Genomic DNA, 21,221 nt, shown 5'->3' with positions numbered 1-21,221 from the left:
TGGAAAAAAAATGATCGACTTTGACGGATGTGACGGAGAGACGTACGACTGAGGGTCCCCTCCGCCCATACCGAAACCACCGGGTTGCACAGCAAATGCCAGTGCGGTTTGCCGGAATGCACCCAAGTTTTGGCAGTGCGTGTGGGGACCAGGGCCGGGCTGGCAAAATCCAGGACCCTGTGCCAAACTAAGAAATGAGACTCTATCTCATTAGAAAAAATAATAAAGTAACGACCAATTATAATATGTGTGTATATATAATATAATGTCTTACATAATACTTGGTTGCATAATATAATGTCTTACATAATAACCGGGAGTAAGTGGGTATAAAAGAATCTTATCTATTCAACTCTCGGTTGCATAATAGTTATAATTTTTAATATATATACTATAATGACTTACATAATAATTTGGTATATAAAAAATAGATCTGATAGGCAGCATATATTAATTGAAGATTATGCGTCAATGTTTGACAATCACACGAACCGTCTAACTCACCTAGTCTCCTATTCTATCCGGTTAAACTATTATACTAAACTGAGAAGGCAAGAACCGACCTCTAACGATCCCCGTCAAAAGTTAATTAGAAAATTAGTATATTTAGGAGTAGGAACCGAAATTAATTAGAAAGGAGGACTCGCCAACGACAGGCTACCTGTTTTGAAGATGAAAGCCGTGAGACGGTGAGAGCACCTGAAGGATGAAACTGTTGTGGTCGCTGATTGATTGGACAATCCCGTTTTCAATCGAGCAATGGCCTAGGAATCATCGCCGAAATTGCCGATCAATCCTCTTGCACTAGGTGGAGGGCAGTAGCCGAAGCCGAGCAGCTATGGCCGACGGCGATGCGATCACGGCTCGCTATAACGCTGATCGTTTTGCGATCGATCTCATCTAATTCCCGTCCCGAGACTCCTGGAGATCTGGTTTTTCTATAATCATGTGCACGTGGGATCAGGTGCGCTGGTCGCTGGACAACCAACTAGAAAAAACACGAGCAGCAATCAAATGCGCGTGGGATCGAGGGGAGGCAGCGGCCTGGCGGCTAGCACGCGTCGAGGATGCCCACGCCTACATGCCCAACGTACTAGGCCTATAAAAATTTGGGCCCCCCCAAATTTATGGGCCCTGTGCGGGCCGCACACTTAGCACAACTATGGGCCCGGCCCTGGTGGGGACCCGCCCGGGGATCGCACACCAGAGATGAACGAAATCGGAGTACGAACGCACGTTGCGTCACGTGCGGTCAGTGTTTTAGGGGTTTTTGGTGCGAAAAATCATAGAAAATCCGTACAACGTCGGAACGCGACAAATTTTGGCATGCGTGGCCTGCATGGTCACTGTGGTCCGTGGAAAAAAAATGATCGACTTTGGCAGATGCGACAGAGAGACGTACGACCGAGGGTCCCCTCCGCCCATACTGAAACCACCGGGTTGCATAGCAAATGCGAGTGCGGTTTGCCGGAATGCACCCAAGTTTTGGCAGTGCGTGTGGGGACCCGCCCGGGGACCGCACACCAGAGATGAACGAAATCGGAGTACGAACGCACGTTGCGTCACGTGCGGGCAGTGTTTTAGGGGTATTCGGTGCGAAAAATCATAGAAAATCCGAGCGTCGGAACGCGACAAAATTTGGTAATACGTTAAATATTTTTTTTCCATTTAAAGTCTGCAATTTATTATTAATTAAATATGACTGTATGATTCTTTATGTTGTAGATCGATGACACCATTACTGAAGAGTACCGCTTAAACAAAATTAGAATGGAACAGGCTGAAAAGAACAAGAAATCCAGTACGAGAAAGTCTAACATTACTGGAAGGAGAACAGTCGTTAGTACATCTGAGGCTTCAGCTACCCACAACCCTATGATGGATCGGATTTTGACTGAGCTGAAGCACATTCGTAAGGATATGCTTCGTATGCCGGAGCTATGCGCACAGGTACAAGTTTTCTGATTTTGCCGTTCACTATGTTTTTTGATGTGTCACATAACTAACTACAACTAATTTTTAATCACAGAGGGTCATAGAGAAATTGAACAAAAGCGTTGTATTCTAAAAAGCCGGTGATATTGAAAAAGAAGAAGAGAATGAGTATGGTGAAAATAGTGAAAGTAGAAATTATGACGGGAAACCTCGTAAAGAATTTGTATATAATCCTGACGTGGACAAATTCAAAACACCAGGAAAAAAGAATGTGCAAGAAGATGATGAAGATGCTATTAATGATTCTGAAGAGAAGACACCTTGTTATTGCACACCTGAATATTGGGATAGTTTCAAGGGTGATAAAGAAGATCCTATTGAAGTTCCTGAGGTGTCTGATGAGAAATCCGTTACATCATTAGGAACAGATGAAATCACATCACGTGGATCTGTAGATTGTATTGGAGAAGATGAGGTACAAAAGGAGGGTGTAGGGAAACGGAAGTGGAGGCTATCAAACCTTGTAAAGTCTCCTTATATTCCAGTTATACCTACAAAGCGTGCAAAACGTACAGCAAAAGCAAGTGAGTTTTATCATATTGTTTTCTAGCTGAACCTTGTACATATCATTGACTTATTAACATATTACCGTCATGTATTGCAGAACTATTCGAGAAAGAAGTCTTTCAAGATGAATACGATGTGATTAAACCTAGTGTTAAGTTTGTTCGTGCTTATGAGCGGTCAGCAAAACATAGAAAGAAGGAAATATTCAATGATGGTATGCGCGAAGGTCTCAGTGCAGAGAGGGCTTGTACAATTCTTGACCATCAATGGCTAACCGGTGATGTAAGTTATTGTTGTGCTTTATATTAGCTTTCAATGCAAATTGGAATTGTTATACATTATATAAATTATTTTCAGGTTATCAATGCTTATTCATCGTATCTGTTGGGAGTTGTTGGTGACGATCGTCATATAATGCCGACCTATCTGGTCAATTGGTTACTTGAAATTAGACCGGACATCGAGCCAGGGAGAAATGAGAACGAAGTTTTCGCGAAGAAGAATGGACCCGTGAATAGATGCACCGATGAGTATTTTAAAAAAGATAAGGTAAGTTCAACTGCCTTAATGTATGCATATATGGGATATAAATAATAAGAGGGTATGTGTTGATTGCATCAAATTTTCATTGTGATGCAGCTTTATATTCCTCTTAATAAGGGAAATACCCATTGGGTTTCGGTTGTCATGCATCGCCCGAAGGAAGAGTTTCAGGTTCTTGATTCTTTGATGGGACCTGAACTTGACAGTAAAATTAGAGAAAAAGTTGAGGAGCTGGTACGACATTAATTTACATTAGCATATTGAAACTATCATTTAGTAACTGACATATGTTAAATTCTTTTTGTGCTATCATCTATATGAACAGAGAAAACAACTTGGATATGATATACGTGATGCGAATGCTAGCGGTGCTGTGAATTATCCGGATGTGTCTACCTGGCCTATCAAAACGTATAAGATGCCACAACAAGAAGACGGGTGAGTAAATACTTTCATATTGTTATAATATCTTACCTGAAATGCGAACTTATGAACCATTGTTTGTACGGATCAGCAATTCATGTGGAATATTTGTTCTTCGATGCTTTCAATATTGGAATGGTGAAAAATGGACAAGCCATTTTTCTCAGGTCTGGTTTTATTTCAAATGCTTATATTGAATTAAATCCATTATGTAATATTATTTAAATTGTACTAATATGAAGTTCTAGCAGGGGTCAATTGATAAATCGAGGGACTTAATGATTGCGCAGCTTATTTTTTCGGAGGGAAATACGCTCAACGATGTGAAGGACAAAGTTACCCGGCTTACAAAGAAGAAATAAATGTGGCAAAAAATTTGTACTAGAAAATTTTGTAGGCTTAAATAATGTTTACATTTATTTCGACTTTGATATCTTGTGACGAAGAAGACACTACTATTTTAAATATTTATTAAGGCGAGAATGACATTTGGATTATTATGTTGTCTTCAAGCCATTGTCTTTAAATTTGAAATCTTCATATTCATAGTTATGTCGTCATCATATTTATTATGCACTGTAATGCCTGTAGCCGTCGCGTGTAACACCGACGTTCTTATGTTTTATTTTGAAAGCACTGACGCCGTCGCTTATAACACCGACGTTCTTAGTTTTCTTTTGTAAAAAAATTGCCCGACAAGTGCGCCGGCCAGTCAGACGTCAGACAGGACCGACGTCACTGTCCAACAGGGCAGCGTCGGACGACGGGTGGCATAGCAGTTTAATCGAAGACGTTCGACTGCAAGTGCGCCGCCGGGTATATAAGTCGGTCGTCGGGCGCTCCGTCGGGCGAGGTGGGACTAAAAACTTGGCTATCGTAGCCGCCGTGCCTGCAGCGACGCACGTGACCGCGTGGGCCGGCCCAATAAAACTGTTTATGCCCGCGGCGTGAAGACGGCCCAAATAGCAGGCGGCGGGACGACGGCCCAAGTTCCACGCGGGGCGACGGGAAATGTTTAGTCCCACCTCGCCCGACGGAGGGTGCGACGACTGGCTTATATACCCGACGGCACATGAGCTGTCGAACTAGTTGATTACTTCGTACTGCCGCCAGCCGTCCGACGCTGCCGCTGTGGGACAGTGTCGTCGGCGCAATTGTCAGGCTTTTTTTAAAAAAAATTGAAATGACGGGGTTCTAAGCGACGGCGACCGTACAATGCTGAAAAATAACAGTAAACAGCGACGGCACTAGTGTGCAAAAATGAGCACTGTCAAAATAAACGACGATTAAACAGGGACGACAGTACTATGCAAAATGAGCACATCAAAATAAACAAAGTAAAAACTCCTTGTTGCATTACATAGTCTGTCATGAAAACAACTACTTATGTCGGTATCGTAGCAAATAGTCTGACATGGACAAAGTAAAATAAGTTCATATTTCAACAATTATTAAAGATCACATATATAGAACATTAAAACTGTCTCCAATGAAAGGGTGAAGCAATCTTCCATAGCAATCCATAATAAAACTGTCTTCAATCAAAGGGTGAAGCAATCTTCCATACTCCACAATTCAAACAAAGTTCCTACATAACAGTAAGATATGTGTTAATTCACAATAAACAAATAAATTTCGTTTGAACAATAAGATTTACAATAACATAAGAAAATCATACTTAGGATTTTGAGGGCACGTGGACTTATAATGACCCGGAAGACCGCACTGTCCACATTGACGTTTGCTTTTCTCATCAAAAGCTTTAGGTCACCCATTTTTAGTGACATCAGGACCATCCTTACCGCGGCCTTTAACATTCTGTTTTGGTGCGCCTTTGGTGTTAACATCCCGCTTGTACCATCTACATCTCCCTGTAAATTAATGCATTAAACCATTTATGTCATTCAGTTATTATTTTAATATGTAATAATATAGTGATGTAAGTTTCAAAACTTACTTTGCTGGAGCTGTCATCATGAGATGCATCAATGTGCGATTTGTCACTTTCATCGTCCACAATATTCCTCACAAAGTCCCCATCCTCGTCCATCTGCGCGCATTGCAAAAAAAACATGTAAGCGCTAATATGGTTATTATGTCATTTCTTCTCTGATTTATTTATGACTAACCCGGAGTGCACTTTCGTCAAATGAATCATCTATATCCATATCATCATCATCATCGCCATGTCGCTGCATGATGCAAAAAATTATGAAAATTTTCGTGCGGTCTACCATATTTATTGTTTTTATCAACCTTCATCACACTTACATTGCCACTATAAGATTCATCCAAACTCATGTAGTTCTCCTCAGCAGGTTCATCCATATTCAGTGACGAGGTTTCGTTGTCCTCGCCGTAATCATTGCCATCATAATCGCCCTCCTCCTCTAACTATACATAGTTAAAAAAAATTGTACGATCAATCAAACACCGTGTAACATCATCCCTAAAACAATTATTTCATCAAGCACAATGATGTCTCTAACCAACCTCTTGCACGGCGGCCAGGATTTCAGTCGGATCCATTTGTTCCGATAACGAACGCGATGACGGCCTGACGTTGCTGGTCGGCGGAGGCAGGTGTCGACGGCGTGAGGAAGATGGCTGGTCGTAGCAGGCGTACTGCACGGAGGGAGGCGGCGACGTAGATCGCGGGTGGGCGGCCATCTGGGCGACGGGAATGGAACGTAGCGGCAGCGCCAACGGAGCCTGGGAACGCGCGTCGGCAGCGGTAACGGCGCCGGGGCACGCGTGGCGGCCTGTTTGGGCGGCGACCCGGGCGACGGCGACTTCGCGCAGACGGGGGGACGACATGGAGACGGCGTGGATGTGTTAGGGTTCAGGGTCGTGTCCTTTTTTTCCCTCCAACAACTGTCGACGCCAACGTCGAGACGTGCGGGCGTACGACGGCGACGTACGGCGACGGGTGCGGGTACGCGGGCGGGCGTACGTACAGCGACGGGTGCGGCATACGCGGGCGGACGTATGACGTCGCGCGCGGACGTATGGCGTCGGGTGCGGCATACGCGGGCGGGCGTATGACGTCGCGCGCGGACGTACGGCGTCGGGTGGGTATTCCTATACCTAATGTGAAATTACCATACTATCCACTATACGTTTTAGGGGGCTTGTACCGAAGCACTCCCCTAATAAGAATAACACGCTAACATGACCGTCCCAGACCATCCCACACCAGCACAATCACCACCCCACCTGAGATACAAAACCATGACTACGGTAAATATCCACACCAAACGTCTCACCCGTGCACAACACAACCAGCATAAAAGCTCCTCCCCCTGGGCAGTTCGATGGAAAATACTGCAACAACTGCATCCACAAAGTGGGTTTCGGTGGCGGTGGCGGTGCAGGGTTTCGGTGGGCTGGCGTTCGTTCGCTTCGTCTGGGCCTCGTGAAGCACGACTTGGGCCTTGAGATCCGGCGGATGGCCTGGTGCTGGGTGTTCGCTCCCTTCGAATAAAAAAATCTTTGTGATCGTATTGCTCGCGTGTTCTCTCGTACTGCTGCTCAAAGTCATGGGTTGTGGCCTGTATAGCTGATTTTTTTAGGGGAAAACCAGTTCTTTATTGATCGAATTCCATATAAAGTGGGATAATGCTTACATTATGTGGTTGGCCAAACCACACATGACGCCCAGGTGCTAGATTAAGAGCGTACCTAGCTAAGCGATGAGCTTCTACGTTACTGCCTCGACTTTCAAAAATAAAACTACAGGAAAAAGCAGTAGAACGGGCTTTGATCTCGCTGATAATTGCGCCATGTTTGCCGTGGGAAACTCCAGCAATGTCTCTCACCACCTGTTTTGCGTCTGATGCGACCACAAAACTCTGCAACAGAAGATCCTCAGCTGCACAAAGTGCCTCCCTGCAGGCTATCGACTCCAAAATCATTGGGTCATCCACTCCTTGCACCACCAGGGCTGTGCTACCGAGCTAGTTCCCCTCGGCATCCCTGCACACAACTGCTGCCGAACCACCTCGCCCTGGTCTCACGGCCCATCCACATGAAGCTTTGCATGGTTCACCGGAGGAGCTCTCGGACGAGTTCTACGTTGCATATCCCCTCCTGTCCTTGATATCCCAACCGGTTTGCGTTCTTTAATACTCTCCAGCTCTCCAATGAATCTGGTGGTGAATGAGAAAAGTGACTGGGGACTCCGAAAAATCCCCTTGTGGATGGACTTCCTCCTTGCCGACCAAATAGCCCACAAAGTGACGGCTAGCTTGACGAAATGAGCATGTGATAATGCCTCCATTTGTGTGAACAGCCACTGTTTGGCTTTCGGCTCTCTGTTGTGCACCAGCGACTACCCAATCTCCTCCTCTACCAACGCCCATGTGGATCTGGAAGTAGTACACTCCAGGAGAGAATGGTGTCATGAGTCCGGTGCCCCACACAGCCCGCATGCCATAGAGTTTGACATATGTCGATGAGAACGAACATCTTCGGTTGGCAAAGTATGTTTTGAAAGTCTCCATAAGAACATTCTAATTTTTCCGGGCACTTGTGTTTTCCACAGAGTTTTCCACTCGTTTTGCTCGGCTATATTGCTTGACGAGCTAGCATTACCGCTCAGCCAAGCCTCATGGCGATGCCTTGTTGATACAAGCCTGTTGTACGCTGATCTGACAGAGAATTGTCCATTTTTCTCAAAATGCCATCACCAGAAATCAGTTATATTACGAGTGCACAATGGAATACTAGTGATGATTTTCACGTCCATGGGAAGGAAAACCTCTTGGACCCTCTGTATGTTCCATGTTGCCGTAGTTGGATCTATGATTTCTGAAACAAACTGAGGTGGGTTCGCTGTCCTACAACCATATGGTCGGAGCATCTCGTCCCTAGGTAACCAGTTTTCAGTCCAAATATTTGTATTTTGTCCGTTCCCAATTCTCTTTATTAGCCCTTGCTGAAGAATATCTCTCCCTTCTACTATGGCTCGCCAAATCTGACTCGGGTGGGATCCGAGGCTGGCTTCAAGAATTGTTGAACCTGGATAGTAAACACTCCTGAGGATGCGAGCACTCAGTGAGTCTGGGTTTTGAAGCAAATGCCATGCTTGTCTAGCCAGCTGCATAGCCAGATTAAAGAGCTCAAATTTTTTGAAACCCAAACCCCCATGCTTTTTGGTTGAGTCATGTCCTTCCAAGAAACCCAATGCGGCTTCCGTTGACCTTCTTTGCTCCCCCACCAAAATTTACTTATGAGCATATTCAAATGTTCACACAACCCTCTTGGTAAGTTGAAGCAAGACATAGAGTATACTGGCACCGCCTGAGCAACCGCCTTAACAAGAACCTCTTTTCCAGCCGTGGACAGAGACTTCTCTATCCATCCTTGAATCCTACTCCACAATCTATCCTTCAAATATTTGAAAGGACCATTCTTTGAGGAACCGATGTCAGAAGGCATACCCAAATATTTTTCATTCAGTGTCTCATTTGGTACATGCAAGAGGCCCTTTATGTCATTGCGGATATTTTCTGGAACCCCTTTGCTGAAGAAGATAGATGATTTTGCATAATTAATTCGCTGGCTACACCTCCATCGCTCACATACTATTCGCCTTGAAAAACAGCAGGTTGTCATCTGCAAATAATAAGTGGTTTACCGGTGGCGCCGAGGCAGCCACTTGAAGCCCACTCAAGTTTGATGACTCACTTCTTGATTTTAGGAGGCACGAAAGGCCCTCTGCTGCTAACAAGAACAAGTATGGAGACAACGGGTCCCCTTATCGGATTCCACGAGATGGTTTAAACTCTTCTAGTTTCTTCCCATTTGACGCCATCTATGCGTCCATCGACAACTCCTTCCCACTATGTGCATGTGTCTGCTCCTACACATTATCCGACTCCATCTCGTAAAAAATACACTGACCTAGATTTTCTTGTGTAATAAAAGCCACATGAATTTGCTACATTTGGGGCGGGTGTGCCAAGGCCTTTTCTCTCAGTCTATACTTTTGTTGTAGCTATCGGCCCCCCTTCCCCATGGGCCCTTTGCGGTTAGAAAAAAAAAGTAGTTGGCATGTAGAGGGTTTGAACCTGTGGGCTCAGTACAATGAATGAAGCAATTTGTTCAAATTAATTTGGCCGGTAAACAATATGTGTCGATAACTAGATGTACAGGAAAAAAAACTTTATGAGGAATAGGGTAGTTGTCCGTACACGGAGCCAGTGGTGAGCAATGGCGGTACCCATCTTGTGGAGCGACACGATTCGATAGCCGGTGATGATACGGGGAAGGCGTTCATTCCTGCAGCAATACCGTTAAGAGGGTCAAGTCGACGAAAGCAGCTAAGTCAGACAGTGGTAGCTGAGTACAACATGGAGACATGTGAGGCAATGACGCAAGCAGTGGTGGTGCTGGTTGCGAGTAGAGGAAGACACTAGTCGCCATGGCCATGCGCGAGAGGAGGCAAACACTGGTCGCCAAGCCAATGCTTCTGGACTAGCTTTAGCACGCTGAGCCTACCACGCATTATAAAATCTCAATTTCTTGTGTTATGACGTTCAGTGTATCTATATTTTCCTATGAACTTAATCATCAAGACATGTACTCCCTCCGTAAACTAATATAAGAGCATTTAGAATACTAAAGTAGTGATCTAATCACTCTTACATTAGTTTACAGAGGGAGTATGTGCAACCTACAGACCAAGAACTGGAATGAACAAACAGATGTCCTGGAATAAGGATTGGACCAATGTCTTGAGAAAAATAAATTTAGACACGCTCGCTGTGCTACAGATACAGAAGAACCAACGGATAATTTCAGCCAGAAGGGCTCGCGCGCTCTAGGAGAGATAGAGCAGGGACCAAAACAGAAAAAAAATGAGAACGTTTGCACTGAAGCAATGCACAGGCCAAGGACCAAAGTTTAATTTGTAAGAATTGGCAGGGGCCGCGCGAACGTGTACCCCCTCTACCACAAATTACGACGTTCATTCTCCCACTTGGGGAGATGATAAGTCAACGCGCCCACCAAGTGCAATGTGGGCCATTGGCTTAGGCCACGGGCCTTGTTGATCGCCCGTCGACCCCGTCCAGGTAAGTATGGAACAACGTTGCACCTGCCTCTGCTTTTATAGTCGGTTCTCCCACCTGATTCCCAGAAATTCGAGCGAGCTTACACACTTCGTGGTTCTTGTACGGAATAATCAACGAGGACGGCGGCGACATCCCTAGAAGCCAACTGACAAGCCAAATTCAGCTGTTTTTACAGGAAACGGGCAACGACGACGGAGATGTTCCAAGGGACTCACCAATGTCCATGAGGTATGGGCTGCGTCGCGTGGCTGCGACGGTGAGGAGAACCTCCTTCCGCAGACGCGCGTTGTCGGCCGCTCATGCTGAGCGGCTTACACGCGCCTAGCCCTGCCGCTGCGCTTCCAACGAGACCAAGTATGGCTACCACGGGTCCTCCGTGGCCGCCGTTGTAGGAGCAGGCGAAGTGGAGCAGTTCGGGCTCGGGGCAGGATGCACGCGGCCGTCAGCCGCTGGGAGCAGCTGCCCCGTGCCGCGAGACCCGCCATGGCCGCCACGAGTAGAGTGCTGCTGCCGCATCTCCTTTGCCTCTGTGTTACCAGGATGGATAAGAGTGGGTTGGGGACGAGTGGGCGAGGGGAGCTGGATAGAAAACGGGCGTCCGCGTGGTTGGTTGTAGGCCGCGAACGTTTTTACGGGCTGATGTGTCATCCAGCGAGGATGAAGATTTGCGTGTGATCAGACGGTCGTAACATTGTACGCTCTCGAGGTCTGGCGTCAGATTAATAACCTTTTCGTTCTATTGTTGTTTAAATGACAGTTAGCAGGTAGACATGATTGACTTAACAACATGCCTATACATTGTTTTCTTTGTTTAAGTTATGTAAAAAAACAAAAGCTTAGAACTTTATGTACTGTAGGCTTCCTTTGCATGTATAAGTTAAATGTGTTTCTTTTTAATATGAATAACTATGTAACACCTCAATTCCTATAATGGACTACTGAAAAGAAAACCTCATCACTCTCTTTTTATGAACCTTTGCCATAAATAAAGTCTTGGGACAACTTACCAAATACTCCCTCCGTCCGGAAATACTTGTCTTAGGAATGGTTGTATCTAGACTTAATTTAGTTAGTTATAGATACATCCATCTTCAACCATTTTTAAGACACGGACGGAGGGAGTATTACAAAACTAACTATCACTCTACCCGCTAGTATTTTCTATCTGTAAACTTTTAATCATCAAGATATATATAAGTGCCTGGACACAACGTCTAATTTCAAGAAAAATAATTTTTGGGACTCGCGCTGTGCAACAAACAGGCAAAGGACCAGAGTATGTTGAATGCATGCTGTTTTAGCATGGCATACGGACCAACTCTTAATTTCAGCGAGAAAGGCTTGCACGTGGTGCAACATTCAAGCCAGGGACCAAAGTTTCTCTGCCACAAATTACGACGTTCATTCTCCCACTTGGGGAGATGATAAGTCAACGCGCCCACCAAGTGCAATGTGGGCCATTGGCTTAGGCCACGGGCCTTGTTGATAGTACGTCAACCCCGTCCAGGTAAGTATGGAACCATGGCGCACCTGCCTCTGCCTTTATAGCCAGCTCTCCCACCCGATTCCCCTTGGCTAGGCGAGGTGGGACTAAAACCAGCGAAGCGCAGCAGCCGCGTGCGAGCGGAACGGCAGGCACGGGAGCGCGGTGCTGCAGCAGGCTGGTTTCGGTGGGCTGGCGTTCGCTCCGTCTGGGCCTCATGGACGCAGGAGGGCAGGATGACTTGGGCCTTGAGAACAGGCGGACGGCCTGGTGCTGGGTGTTCGTTCCCTCAATAAAAAACAAAACTTTTTACTAGTATTGCTCCCTATCTACTACCGCTATAAAAGAAAGAGAGGAGCAGATCCAAACAATCTGCACCGTACAATTCTCAGATTTAGCATCCCAGATTCATTTCATGTTTAACACCAAGCCACTAACCACGTCTTACCGCTAAACATGATTTGGGTGCCGAAAAACAAATCCCGTCCCGATGCCCTCGCCCCACCCACGCCGCCCCCGACGCCATAACCTCCCCTGCCTCTTCCGCGTCTCACCTCGCTATCGATACACGCCCCAACCGCCACGCCTGCCCTCCCAAACATCGCCGCCGTGCGCATCATCGCCGTCGCACGCACGCAGCACCTCACATCGCCGGGACCACAGCCTGTCCAACTGGAGTTCCCACCGATCGCTCCACCGTCGGCCTGACTGTAGGTCAGGGCGCTCGTCGCCGACGAGGCACGCGGGACCTGCCGGTGCCGTTGGGGACTTGGACGCACGCGGGGTGGCGGCCGCTGGTGAACGTGGCCGCACCTCAGACCGGGGCGCGCGGTGGCCCAACGACCTCTCTGCTGCCTCCTCCGCCCTCCTCCGGCCCTAGCCACCATGGCATCACAATCCCTTCTTTTGTTGTTTGTTTTTCAGATTAATACGGATAGTTGTATGCTATTTTGGATAACCCCAATCCCTCTACCTCTCATTTCCTTCGTCTGTTGTTTGTTTTTCAGATTAATATGGACATGTTGTATGCTATTGTAGATAAACAAATATAGCAAAACTTTGGCCTCCTTTTCCTGTAGTTAGGCGACTTCAGGAGCATAGCAACACAACGGGAAGGTAAGCAACGGAACTTCAAATGTACGAGTTTCTTGGACTACAAATTTCTGAAATCCTCACTAATCAGGAATTCAATATGTCCTCATAAAATTTCAGGAATCCTGATGGCAGCTGTTTGTATGTGTGCGTAAACGTCTATGATGGTAAATTGTTGGTTAGAAATACGAAATTGGTTTGCTTGTTCTCTGAGTATAGATGACCGTTTTAGTGTTGAAATTTAGATCTTGGCTACTGGTTTACAGTTTGCTACCAATTTCTTCTATGTTCACACCTTGTGTACATCCAATACAACGAGCGGTGAATCAGCTTTAGTTATAGAAACATATATCATGCGCTTTTTTTAGAGATTTGATCTGAATAAGTGAGGGCCTCAGGAAACTAATGAAACAATAACAATATCTAATATCCGGTGGATTGTCTTCTGCAAGAATAATGAATATGACTGACCCATTTCTAGAATCTGCAGCATCACTAAAAACTCTGAATCACATTGGCCTGTGCATCAAGTTTCAGGGAACACATGATGAGGTAAATAGAGAAACTTTCATGAATATTAGATGGCAGTTACACATACAACATTATTATTCTATCATAGCCTAAATAATTGGATTAAAGTTTAGCGCTTTTGGAAGAAGAATAGGGATGATAGTAGGATTGATTTCTGATGTTAGAACTACTAATCTTAAAGTTGTTGACTGCCCTTTAATAACAACCCACACCTTCGCTATGAAAAACATATATTTGTTACCTCATAGTAATAAAAATGGTGTGCTTTAAACATGGTTGCTGCAAATCACATGAACGGAGATTGCACTGAGACACACATATATGAATTGTGCACATTGGTCTCGAGCTACAATTTGAGTGCATGCGTTGCTTACGATGAACCGCCGAAACTCTTGCTTTCTCTCTATTCTGCTGATAGAAGCAATGGCACATTGCTCACACTCCACTTTTATTTGTGTTAGTGATATTTTTCGTTTCATCGAAATCTTGACTTTGGACATATTTTTTGTTTTTTTATATTGGTGTGACCTTGTCCGCCTTATATTGTTTGGTGATTACAATATAAATTCCCGAGATAGTGCAAAAGTGGACAGTCTAGCCATTGAATAGTAATTATTCTACTGAATTGCAATGAAACACTCTTCGTACTTCTTGGACTACTACATGGCATGATCCTGAGCGTTATTACCTTGCTGCTGCCTCATGGAATTTCTTGTGTGCCACACTGCATGATCCTGAGGTTAGCCTCAACATAGTTTTATGATTTGCTTTTTTGTGCCTTTGGAGCTCTTGTTTTTTTTATGCTTTTCTTTTCCAAGTTTCCCAAACGATCAACCCAAATAGGTAATTTTTGTTTTACTGCTTTAGGAGCACTCTCTATTTGTCAACGGATAACTGAAGTCTGGTTGCGTCTATGAACACTTGGAGATTTTGTAGTACTTTTTCTCACGAGATAAGCTAGCATGAGTAATAGATGACCAACAGTAACTAATTACATTTTTTGCTTGACGGCCTTATTGTCTTGTAGGAAGGCCTCTGTACCCCCTCCCGACAATTGACACGCTGTGCATCTCACCTGGCCACCCCACATCCCCTTCTAGATTGCTTCTCCCATTGAGAGTGAAACTGTTCTATGAAATTTGAGATGTATATACATTCAGATGAATGCAGTTTCATCCATTGCTGAAAGAAATGTGATATCCAATTTTAGGTTTTCTGAAGCCATGATCAGCTAGGGATTGGATAGCAGAAGCACGGCGTGTATAAGATCTGAACATTGAAAACTTGCAATGCAACTCAATGGTATGCCTTCCTCAGTTCCTTGTAATCTTTGAAGCCTAAATTCTGAACTGTTTTTTTATACAAGCCTAAATGTTCTTACGTGTTACTGCTTTTGTACAAGAGAACATGAGTACAACATCTACAAAAGTATTTTTGGACTATTTTGTGTGCATCGGGCAACGCATACATTAAGCTGTCGCCATTGCCCATCATCTCATAAACTCTATTATGGGAAGCATGGTTTCGTTTTATCCCATATATCAGTATATCAGTATGTAAGTATGTTACCTTCTGTATAATGTTGGTGATTTGTCCATGGAAATATTTAATTAAATAGTGTGTATCTTCTGTATCTTTTTAATATCTTTTTACCACGACAGGGATGGAGCTCTCAGCGATGTGGAGCTAAATGTCTTTCACATTATTCTATACAGTGTTATTAGTGTTTTAATATATACTTATTTGCATAAGAAGTTCGCATATGTTAGTGATTCCTCTCGGGAAAGGAAATATCCTCCCTTCAATACAATAAATAAATTCAATGTTCATGCACTAAATGAAAATCGTTAGTTCATCATTACTACATTATTATCAGCTATTGATTTTGTAGTATTTATTAATTAGTAGTGCCTCACTAGGATGAACATGTATTTTCTTCTCCACAAAAGAATGATTTTTCAATGGTTTTTCCGGGCTGTTTATTTTTTAGATATTGTGACCTGCTGAATTATTTTTCCATTACTGCACACATGCACATCATTTTAATTTTGTGTGCACTTCCCAACTTGTTAGTGCCATCGTACCATGTTTGTTAGTCATGCTTTACTTATTATTTGGGCACCTTGGGGTAACATCTTGCCAATGTTTGTTCAGAATGGTGAATACATGTTCAAAAGCACTTGAAATCATATTACCTTTCATTATGTTGGAAGGAAAAAGCCTTTAGAACTGGATATATGTAAGAACGCTGACACTTAAAACTATCCTTAATTTGTTTATATCTTTGTAAAGGACTTATAATGCTTGAGTTATCAGGTTAGTCACATAAAACAATACGCACTTGCACTTTCAGGCATACCTAGACTTAATTGCCAGTTGCTCTACTCTAGGTGTTGGTTTAATACTAATACCTTGTCTTCAAATATTAACCGTGGAAATTATATGGCTCATGTAAGTGCTAATACTTTCATCTTCAAGTTTAGCAAAGTGACGTACTATTTTCTAATGTATGTGAGGATATATGGCGCTTTATTGCCTGGCAGGCTCAATCTTGATGACACAATTAGAGAAAATACTTGGAGAAATTTTATTAGTTACAATATCTTTTTTAAGAGGTTTCATTGACAGTGAAGTCCAAAGGTAGAGCTGAACATTATATCATGCTTAAGAATTTATGTGACTTCTATAATAGTGTTTGTTGTACCAGCATCTCTTTTACAGAACAAACATATTTTCTGTAGTATCCTAGCTTCAAACTATTTCCCGGTGTTCTTTTGTAAATTGTGTTGATTCATGTCGAAGTACTCAGGCAGTCTGATAATTTATCATTTCATCTCTTTTTCGCCATGAAATGTGTCGCTTAATCTTACAAAGTTGATATGCTACTCACTTCGGGCACAGGCTCCATGCCCATCGAGTTGCATTTGTGATCAGCCAACACACTGTAAAACTGAGAAACTTGTGCTCGATCGCCTCCAAGAAATAGAAATTAGTGAATTATCAGGAACTTAACATGAACGTGATTTTGCGCAACGGTTATTCAGTTGGGCAACAACCTTAAAAAAGTTGACAATGTCTTTTCATCAATCGATCACGAAAGCAAGGCCAAGGGGTTGTGCCAGATGTTACGAAGCTTGTCCACATTGGAACTATGTATCAAATTTTATGTGCACCGCTGCTTGGTAGGTGAAGTTCTGTATGTTCCTGGAGATTAAAACACTGATTTGTCAATTCTATTCGCAAGCTTCTGGTTTGCGTGGTCCTGTTGTTCGCATGCTCAGGAGTCAGGAGTGGTGACGAATTCATGTTGTGAGAATATGTCGATGTTGTTGGGAATGTCTTTCTAGGACGCATGTTTATCTATGTAATCAGTATGAAACTATGGATTCTAATTAATTTGCTAAAATAGTAGCTGCTTACCCTGATTTCTAATAGCATTTGTTAGGTGGGGCGCATTGCTGTTTATTAGTTGAATGGTGATTTCTGCTGAATTTCTGTTATTGTAATGGTATATGGGACTGTAAGTTCATTCTTTTGATATCATTTGCTGGAATGTGTAAAGGTATGGCTCTTTCATGATTTGAACCTTGCACGGTAGGGTTTCCACAACACTGTGTATGATCTAAACAATGGGTGAAAATATTTATTGGAGCATTTGTTTCAAACAAATGATTTTTATCGTAAGATATTTCTAATATTTAAGTGTGCGTGATGTATTTTAGATAGTACTGTCTCAATATTGTGTGCCCGATTGCTATTGAAATTAGCAAAATATTTAAAATTATAGTGAAAATGTACAATCTCCAATAATACAGTGGGTATTAATATTTATATTTGTTAAGACGTGCGTTGCACGTGCCGCTTACTAGTCTGATACTGCTGCTCAAACTCATGGGTTGTGGCGTGTAGAGCTGATGGAGGTGCCCATGTTGACACGATCGACGGCCGAGATCACACAGGGGAGGTCGTGGCCTGTAGAGCTGACACAAGTGCCCATGTTGCCATGTTGCTGACTGCTTCAGGAGGCCGGACGATTTGAAACTTGAAAGTGCTAACAAAAGATCGTGGCTATGCAGGTGCATCGTACTAATCTGATGACGGGAAGCAAACGATGAAAATGAACCTTGGTGTGGCAAGTACACCAGTAATGTCGTGGTAAGAGAGGTCATGTTTTTTTTTAACCTAAGAATACATGATGTTTTCAGGTGAAGAGGCGATTTACTCGGTTTCTCTCGGAAAATTTTCTAGTAAGCTGATGTCAATAAGAGTGAAATTCGTCACTGCTGTTTAGATTTGCAAGGCGAAATGAGTGATGCCAGCGTTTTTCAAAAAAAAAAAACACTACAAGGGGAAACATAAAAAAATCAACACCAGCAAATACACCTTGGTAGGGGCTGACACGATCAAGGTGCTTCCCTCCGACTGAGTTACCTCAGATGCATTGTATGAACATTCTACAGCCGTGTAATAGATCGTAAACTTAGATAACACGATAAACACAAGATAATGGCATAATATAACACTAAAAGGCTCTATTACGAGTTCAAATATAATTACACAATCTTAGGGTATCCTTCGACTGCATATAGCTAGAGACCATAATAAGAACACTTCTTCTTCGGTACAACCCCCTAAACACAACAACGGCTGAGATCGTTCCGTACTCCTTCATAAAAAAGGGTAGGATCGTTCCAGAACATAAAAAGCCGCCGCCCGCGCGACGAGGCTGTACCCGCCCGCGCGACGGGGCTCTACACCGACTACCCCGTAGACGCGTCCGTCCGCGTACGTACGACGAAGACCAAAGGAAAAAAAACGACGTGACGTGTCGAGCGATGTACTCGTGGCGACGTGGCGTCGGCTATACGAAAAAAAATAAGACGACACGAGATGTGGGGATGACGACGCGACGTGTGGGGACGGGCGGTTGCGTGCCGTCTAAGCGTCGGTCAAAGGCGGTTCCCGACGCGGCGGCCGGCCCGATGCGCCATTAATGCCGGCGTTACGCCGGGGCGTCAGTCACCTACTGGACGGCCTCCCCCACCCACCGACGCCTGCCTTTATAACACCGCCCCGTCGCCCGTCTGCCTCCCCCACTCCACTCGACGCGCCTCGACCCGCTCACCCCACCCACCGACGCGCTTCCACCGCCGACGAGCTCCCATTCCCGGCGGCCTCCATGGCGTCCGACGGCGACGGCGGCGGCAGCTCGTGGCCGACGAGCCTGGGCACGCCGGAGGCGGACGAGCTCATCCGTCTCGGGCTAATGGTGCCGCCGGGCTGCCGTCTGCCTCGCGTGTTCCACATCACCGCCGACGGGTACCCGACGAGGGGGCCCGGCGCGACGCCGCCGAGCTCCGCCAGCATGAGGGCGGCCGGTGGAACATCGTCGGCCGCACGAGGTTTTGGAAGGCAAGGACTTCTGGGTCGTCGTCGTGCAGGCTCGTCGGGAGATGCGGACCAGCGGCTCGTCATCGGGCCCGGGCGGCTCGTCGTCTGTCGCATGCGGCTCGTCGTCCGCCCCGCGCCGGCCCAGCCGTCCCCCTCCGGCGGCCGCGCCATCTCCGAGCTCGTCCCGCCGTCCGGTTCCCGCCATCGCCCGGCCCGCCTCCCCTCCCGTCGTCGAGATCCCGCCGGAGCAGTTCGCACTGCGCGAGGACGGCGACCCCGACGACTGCCCCGGCTACCTCATCGCACTGCGGGCGTCGCAGGCAGAAGCGGCGGCCGTAGAGGCGAGAGAGGCCGCCGAGCTGCAAGCCGCTCTCGACGCGGCGGCGGCTATGGCGGCGGCAGCAGAGGCCGCCGAGCTGCAGGCCGCACTCGACGCGGCGGCGGCCATCGAAGCGGCGCAGCCGCAGATTGCTTAGGAGCAGGGCGACGACGGCTACTGGGAGGACGGCGGCAAGAGCAGCGACGACGGCGACGGTGATGACGACGATGACGTCGGTGCGGGGGAGATCGTGGACCTCGCCGACTCCGACGACGACGAGTAGATTAGGATTAATTAGTTATGTTTAATTAAGTTTAATTAAGTCATGTTTAATTAAGTTTTTATGTTGTAATGTTTAATTAAGACATGTTTAATTAAGTTTAATTAAGTCATGTTTAATTAAATTTCTTTAATACAATGCTTGCTCAGCCCAACATAGGAATAAACGACCCTAAAAAAAACATAGGAATAAACGAAAACTAAAAACATGTTCGTGTTATTGCCCACAGGAATAAAATGATGTAAAAAAATAACTTATATTTTGTTGTTTTTGACGTTTCAAAAATGTTCATACGTTGTAAAAAAGTGTGTGATATTTTAAAAAATTAAACATTCTAAAAAGTATTTGTGTAATTAAAAAAACTACGAAGGTAATAGAAATTTATGCACATTATCAATGGGAGAGTGGAAATCATTCTGTTTGAGCGATCATTTTCTTTCCAATGTAAAATTATTCAATTTTTTAAATTCTTTTGGACAAATCAGTTCATTTATCTATATTTTCAACTTTAAAATTAATCAAATTCGAAAAAAACGCACTAATTTGCCTGAAAGAAAATCACGTACATTTATTCTGCACTATATCTTCTTTTATCTAGATTTTTAAATATTTTATTATTCGAATTCAGAAAAGATAGTTCATTTGTACGAAAAACTTACGTACCAGCATTCTGAACTATATTTACCTTTATCTAGATGTAAAAACATAAAATTATTTGAATTCGAACACAATTTCCGTCTATTTGTCCAAAAAAAGCGTGCATTCATTCTGCACTAGATTTTTAAGTTCAAACTATTCGAATTTAAACAAAATTTTAGTTGATTTGTCTAAAACCATTATGTACATTCATTCTGCACTATATTCCTTGTATTTAGATTTTTGAAATTTAATATTATGCGAATTCAAACAAAAGTTTAGTGATTTGTCCGAAAAGTTTATGTACAAAATGCCCTAAAATATTTTGTTACATAGATTAAAAAAAGAAGAATACATAAGATAAATTGTGTATATCTGTTTAATTGCACACGCGGTGAGCTAGGCAGGAGGTCATAGGTTTGAACATGCGATTAAAAAATTTGGGCATGTTTGTAAGTTACAGAAAGAAAGGTGTTCGGTCCACACCAGCCTATACCGAAACCACCGGGTTGCACAGCAATTGCCAGTGCGGTTTGCCGGAATGCTCCCAAGTTTTGGCAGCACGTGTGGGGACCCGCCCGGGGACCGCACACCAGAGATGAACGAAATCGGAGTACGAACGCACGTTGCGTCACGTGCGGGCAGTGTTTTAGGGGTTTTCGGTGCGAAAAATTATAGAAAATCTGTACAGCGTCGGAACGCGACAAATTTTGGCGTGCGTGGCCTGCATGGTCGCAGTGGCCCATGGAAAAAAATGATCGACTTTGGCGGATGCGACGGAGAGACGTACGACCGAGGGTCCCCTCCGCCCATACCGAAACCACCGGGTTGCACAGCAAGTGCCAGTGCGGTTTGCCGGAATGCACCCAAGTTTTGGCAAAGCGTGTGGGGACCCGCCCGGGGACCGCACGCTAGAGATGAACGAAATCGGAGTACGAACGCACG

The 21,221-nt window shown here is 44.7% G+C and overlaps 1 protein-coding gene, 1 non-coding gene and 1 pseudogene across 4 annotated transcripts; all 3 read right to left on the bottom strand.

Moving 5' to 3' along the window:
* Nucleotides 1-4,786: 4,786 nt before the first annotated feature.
* LOC123088064 (uncharacterized) lies at nt 4,787-12,042 on the bottom strand. Of its 3 annotated transcripts, none has more exons than XM_044510214.1 (7): nt 10,760-12,042; nt 9,663-9,750; nt 5,740-5,862; nt 5,598-5,660; nt 5,426-5,518; nt 5,147-5,339; nt 4,787-5,056 (listed from the first exon to the last, which is right to left on the bottom strand). In XM_044510214.1, the coding sequence occupies exons 1-7, from the start codon at nt 10,843-10,845 to the stop codon at nt 5,010-5,012; spliced, it is 693 nt and encodes a 230-aa protein (XP_044366149.1). In that variant the 5' UTR covers nt 10,846-12,042; the 3' UTR covers nt 4,787-5,009. The 3 variants fall into 3 exon arrangements, 2 of the variants coding, with proteins under 2 accessions (XP_044366149.1, XP_044366148.1); XM_044510213.1 differs by having other exon boundaries at nt 5,962-9,750; nt 10,760-10,970; XR_006441654.1 differs by lacking the exons at nt 4,787-5,056; nt 5,147-5,339; nt 5,426-5,518; ... (1 more) ...; nt 5,740-5,862; nt 9,663-9,750 and adding an exon at nt 10,418-10,689.
* LOC123088695 (U1 spliceosomal RNA) lies at nt 10,392-10,552 on the bottom strand. Its single transcript, XR_006442011.1, has one exon. It is a non-coding gene; the product is annotated as a U1 spliceosomal RNA (small nuclear RNA).
* On the bottom strand, nt 11,910-12,059 carry LOC123088698 (uncharacterized; annotated as a pseudogene).
* Nucleotides 12,060-21,221: the final 9,162 nt, after the last annotated feature.

The sequence above is a fragment of the Triticum aestivum genome, chromosome 4A, assembly GCF_018294505.1.
Source record: "Triticum aestivum cultivar Chinese Spring chromosome 4A, IWGSC CS RefSeq v2.1, whole genome shotgun sequence".
NCBI lineage: Eukaryota > Viridiplantae > Streptophyta > Magnoliopsida > Poales > Poaceae > Triticum > Triticum aestivum.
This window is presented reverse-complemented; position numbering and strand designations above follow the sequence as displayed.

Excerpts from the sequence above, each read along its gene's own strand:
- LOC123088064 (XM_044510213.1), bottom strand. The coding sequence starts at position 6,285 with ATGTCGTCCCCCCGTCTGCGCGAAGTCGCCGTCGCCCGGGTCGCCGCC. Across the intron at positions 5,661-5,739 it reads ATGAATCTTATAGTGGCAAT|CGACATGGCGATGATGATGA; the intron begins GTAAGTGTGATG and ends TGCATCATGCAG. Across the intron at positions 5,519-5,597 it reads TTGACGAAAGTGCACTCCGG|ATGGACGAGGATGGGGACTT; the intron begins GTTAGTCATAAA and ends CAATGCGCGCAG.